The sequence below is a fragment of the Natrix helvetica genome, assembly GCF_964273705.1.
Source record: "Natrix helvetica genome assembly, chromosome: Z".
NCBI lineage: Eukaryota > Metazoa > Chordata > Lepidosauria > Squamata > Natricidae > Natrix > Natrix helvetica.
The window spans coordinates 124,189,664-124,195,144 of record NC_138554.1 but is presented as its reverse complement, the minus strand read 5'-3'; the positions used below and the strand labels follow the sequence as shown (position 1 = coordinate 124,195,144).

General features: G+C 34.0%; 1 protein-coding gene across 1 annotated transcript; it reads right to left on the bottom strand.

Moving 5' to 3' along the window:
- Window positions 1–308: 308 nt before the first annotated feature.
- On the bottom strand, window positions 309–5,098 carry LOC309381603 (gap junction delta-4 protein-like). Its single transcript, XM_081932773.1, has 3 exons — window positions 5,047–5,098; window positions 4,575–4,694; window positions 309–2,810 (listed from the first exon to the last, which is right to left on the bottom strand). The coding sequence occupies exons 2-3, from the start codon at window positions 4,648–4,650 to the stop codon at window positions 1,990–1,992; spliced, it is 897 nt and encodes a 298-aa protein (XP_081788899.1). The 5' UTR covers window positions 4,651–4,694; window positions 5,047–5,098; the 3' UTR covers window positions 309–1,989.
- Window positions 5,099–5,481: the final 383 nt, after the last annotated feature.

The following is a 5,481-nucleotide window of genomic DNA, read 5'->3' as shown; positions in this document are numbered from 1 at the left end:
CATTTGGACTTCTGTCACAATCACAGGTTAAGCATGATAGATGCAATTTGGCTCCTCACCTAAACATTTTCTTTTCATCGCCCATGGGAAGACGAGACTTCCTTTGTTCATCTCTCTACCTCTGTGAGCTTTTCCAAAATTCAGATGCCTCTACTGTGTAGGCAAATCTTAAACAAAGCAGCTGAAGGTGCTGAGAAATAATAACATAGGAAAACTCTTTGAGGAAAACTCTTTGATCTGTGTCCTCAACCAACCTGCTTTTGTTTTCCCCATAGAAAGAGAGACTCTGAATAGTTTTGCAAGTTTTATTATTTTTTTGTGTGTAAATGGCAATACACTATATTGACTTGATACAATAATATTAGTACAGGATTAATTGATATCAATGATGTTCTAATGTTTAGAGAACTTTGAGCATTAGAAATAATAAAAAGAATAAAGTAGTTGCACAGTGTGGATTTATAATTTATGATACTGATGTTACAAGGACTTAACAATAAGAATAAGAATAAAAAGCCTACCAGAGTATTTATTGAGTAATAAAAGCTGCTAACATTGAGCTAGTTGCTTGGTATTGAAGGTCATTATTGTAATGTGCATGTTAATAAAAACACAAAAATATGATAAGGCAAAAGCAATTTAATCTATCTGCAAGTAGCATCACAGTATTTGTTCTGCAATAAAGATTTCAAACGAGCTGAGTATTAAGTCTACATTCTAATGCTTTATATGTATAGATGTAGATATAAACACCCACGCACTCATACATATATGTGTGCATTTTAATAAAAAATATATGATAAAAAGCAATTTAATTTGTTTGCATGTTATATCAAACAGTTGTGCGTTAAAGGTTTCAAACTATATATAGAGATATAGATGCATGCATTTATATCTGTGCATGTTAAAAAATATGGTAAGCAAAATTAACACAAGAATAATTTAAATACTAAAAAGTAATCTTTAAAAGGGGAAATTTAATAGAAAAAGAACTAAAGGGTTTCTAATTTCCCTCTTCTGTAGATCTGCTAATGTGTCAAATTGTTGATTTTAGATGGCAGACTGTGACGGTATTTGCCATGCAGCATGTTATATTGTATGTCTGGCAACTGTTCTTGCTTAAATTTGCTTAAACTTCCCTCATGATAATTCTCCATTGCTGCATGTTCTTCAAATTTCAGTTAGATATGATCAGAATTATATATTCCTTCCAATGCTGAGCAAAATTTATTTTCTAATTTTTTTTTTTGTGAGATTATAGCTAGTAACAAGAGTTGTAGTATCATTTCAAATTAAATTCCCCCTTTTTTTTGCATTGTACTAGGTATATCTTTTCAGTACTTTGTGGGATTTTTACATCTCTGTTAAAAACAGACCTTCTGTTTCCAAAATTTACTACTGTATTAACTGTTTGTCTTAAATATTATTGATGGAACTGTGTACCATCGGTAGGATATGCTGTACCTATTTTATTTTAAGTTATAATTTGATGTATATCTTATAGATCATGTCATATTTTTCCCATTGTTGTGTGGCAACTGTTTCTTTAAAACATTGCATCTATTTGATCATCAAGGTTTTGGGTTATTCTGTCTTATTCTGGATCCTATCTAAGTAAAAGTTTATATAAGTGCTCCAGGAGAGGGTGTTGTTTCCAAAAGTCAAGAATTTCATTTTTTTTAGCTCTCCACCCTCTCTCAAAAATCAATTGCCTATCCTGGATGGGACAATCTTCTTAAAAAAAATATGGTCTGAAAAGGAAGGCTGGCTGGCTGGAGAAATGTGAAGCTTATACCTCTTTAAGGTGCCTAGGTTGAAGAACACTATCTAAGTGAGGGGAGAGTTAGGGTCACCCAGCTCCCTTTTTTTCCCTATAAAGTGAATCTTTCTAAATATGCAAGAGTTAAATGCTGCAAAAAGTTATATATGGTTTGTAAATGAAAGGCTAATGCATGCATGGCTTTCTCAGCTCAATGCAGATTTAGGATTTCAGCAACTGAGATCTTTTGCAGGGTGCCGTTCCTTTTTGTAGGTTTTCTTGGGAAGATTGCTACAATCCTCAACAACAACGTCACTTCTCAGGCTGAACAGATCTCTGCTTGGTCGTGGTTCTCGGTGCAGGCGGCTCATGCATATCTCTGCCGTGCTGGCTCCACACCGCTTATTCCTGCAACCTTTTATAGCCACAAAGAGGTCAACCAGGCCAAGAATTAAGGAGAAACCACTGACTATCCACAGTAAGATAATCATGGCAGATTTTTCAGTTGATCTGGGGATAAAGCAGGTTATTTTACCTGGGCAAGATTCCTCGGTACAACTGTATAATTTCTGTACAAAGAAACCAAACAAACAATAACTGCTAATTCTGAAACCCACTTCTATCATCAGTCTCACAAAGAGCTGAATTGCATAGGCCCGTGAGAAATCAGGAATTGCCAATTCATGGGCAGCACAAGTGATTCTGCTCTTTTCTGCATCGTTGAAGATGGTTTCTGCACCTCTGAAGATAGTGGATATTTTTGTCTGTTTGCAATAAGTGCAAGGGAAAGAATAGATCTTCACCACTTGCTTTACCACACTATGCAAGATACACATGACAAACACTGCAATAGGGATCAGGACAGACACAAACTCAAAAAACCAGAAGCGAACTTGAGAGACTGTGATGAAAGCATCATAGCACATGCTTGCGCATCCTGGCTCTTCAGTATTGCAGACGAGAGCTGTCAATTCATCATCATAGACAGGATAGGCCCCAAACAAGATCACCATCAGTCTCATCAGGATCATGTAGATTAACCAAATCTTTCCTGGAAAGAAAGAAAGGACAAGATGAAACCAATAAAAAAAAAGGCCAACCAATCACTAACATCCAGACATTGATTAGTCTTGTTGAGAATAATTTCTAATAGTGATCATACTTTAATCTTATGCATGTAAGGATTACGTACACTGCTTATCAATTGCATTGGCAAGCTGTAGAAACAGTCAAATTTCTGTCAGAGGATGCTCATAAAAATAAGTCGCTTTTTACACAGTGCATAACATTAGACATTTTGGCTCACTTAGAAATACACATGTTTATAAAATGGAAGCTACATAAATTATTACAATAAATAACCTGATCTTCATGCATACATCTAGTCCCTTTTTCAAACCTTTTAAGTAAAATGGCTGGCATGCTGAACAGCTTGTGGGCTCTCCACATGTTAGCTGAGAAATGGCTACCTAATAAAGCACACTCTTTTGAGGAAACCTGTTGACTTAATGGCCTACATTGTTAGGGAATTTCTTTTAACGTTTAGCCACACTCAAAATTCATTGCAATTTCCACCCATTTATCAGAGTAATAGGATATAAATTTCTTCTCAGTTAATCTTCAAAGATTGCTATATTATATGTTCACTTACTATTCTATTTTTTAACTCAACCAGCTTAAGATATTTTCTTACAGGATTTAGTTTTCAAGTCATTTATAAACCTGGTTGCTCTCACCTATTTATATAGCATACATCTCATATATATCAATATATTTATTTATATATATTACACTGATTTTGGATACATTTTGTATTAGTCAGCTCCATCAGACGTATGCATTGAGTGAAGAAGAAGTGTTTATAAAGTTTCCAGGAATCAAGCCCAATTCAAAAGAAGCTATATATCAATGGCCATTATACATATTTATATGCTTTCATTGTTTCTCATAGGAACATAAAATCCAAGCTTTTCCCTCTTTTTCTTCACTATCAAATAGTATATTGTAAATAGTGTATTGTTAGAAAGTTTCTTCTTTTCAATCTTAGTATTATTCCAGAAAATCTTAATTTTTAGGAATAAATACTGAATCTAATATAGTACTGACAATGTGCTTTTTGAGTTTTCCCATAAATCAAATGACTGATGTGATTTATCCATTACAATGATAATAGATTTAAAGAGGATCGAATAGGGAAATAAGTTAAATAATGTAAATCTAAATTATTGAGTCTGCCAATAGACAAGGGAAAGAAAAAAGCAGACAATATATAAAACAGCAATACCTGAACATTTCAATGACTGCTTTTGTGAAAACAGTCTCATTTTTTAAGACCGCTGAACAATGCTTGATTTTAAGGCTATCCCTGCTGGACAAGGATACAAAGATGGATGTGTCTTCCTTTTGCCTGAGTCTTCCAATTTTTTTCTTCCATTGCTCTGGCCAAAACTAAATCTATTAATTATATACTACTTCGCGGGAAATTGTTGATGATTAAGTACCTTAGGAAGCATTCTGATCATATTCATTTGTATTTGTGTCTAATTGTTACTTAACAGAATAATATTAGTTTGTCCTGCAAGACTAATAAACTCATTTTCTTTTGCTATAAAAGTTTGACTCAAAACTTTTTGCCGCTTTGCTTCCACACCAGTTATTTATGATCCCATTTTTGGTGAAATGTGTGCAAATTCTGATTCGTTTTCATTTCAGAGTGATCATCTAGTTCGCAAACAAGTTCCCTTCCCACAACATTGAATAAAGTTTCCCAAAAATAAAACAATTAAACCCCAAATGAAAATTTCTAAATACTTACCTACAATGGTCACATTATAGTTGAGAACAATGAAGTAAAAGCCAAATGCATTCCAGTATTTCATAGTTGAAGTCATTTCTCTGAGTACTTTTTTCTATGGGAAGAATGAGATGCAGCAATCTAAATGAGAAGAAACATTAAAAATAAAAATCTAAAGCTGGCTTTTAAGAGGAATAATGACACAAAGTAAGCAAAACTGGCAGAGAAATGAGACACCTTTGGGAAATATAACTCTTTCTTACAGGGACCAAATTTATTAAAATCTGAAAATCAAGCAAACAACATTGATTTCGGGCATATACTTAAACTTCTGCCAAAACAAAAACAAACAAACTGAAATTGAAGAACAAAATAAAAGCTAGATTTTTAGCACAAATATTACTTAACAGGAGAAATTTCTCTTCCTAAGTGAAGCAAGTCCAAACTTGTAAACAATCAACTAGAGATGCTTAATGTTTGTATATCTGCTCACCTTTTACTTTCAGGATGAGCCTCTTTCTGGTAGCTCTTTCTCTTTATTTCTCTTTCAGAGGAATAAGCTCAGCAACAAATTGTCCAGCCTAAAAAACACTGAAAGCAAATTGTCTCCTCCCACCATGCAAGGAAACATCTGTCACAGTTATCTGTTGTATCTGGACCAAAGAAAAAATCCCTGCTGTGGATGCACACATTTAAATTAACCAGTAATATTCATTATTTCGAGGTGATCCAGTTTGATATAGGGAAGGCACCTTGCCAAGGGAAGGGAATTATCTATTTTTTTTCCGGCAAGCCATTTTTTTTCTGCTCAAACTTTGCCCAAGAGCTTTTACTGAGCTTTGCCCATTATACAGCTCAGTATAACAAGACATTAAGACTATACCTTCCCATCAATAGCAGAAGAGCAAGAAAAAACAAAAGAATAGCA

Coding starts and splice junctions, on each gene's coding strand:
- LOC309381603 (XM_081932773.1), bottom strand. CDS start 4,650: ATGACTTCAACTATGAAATACTGGAATGCATTTGGCTTTTACTTCATT. Junction 2,811..4,574: donor CTATAATGTGACCATTGTAG/GTAAGTATTTAG, acceptor CTTTCTTTCCAG/GAAAGATTTGGTTAATCTAC.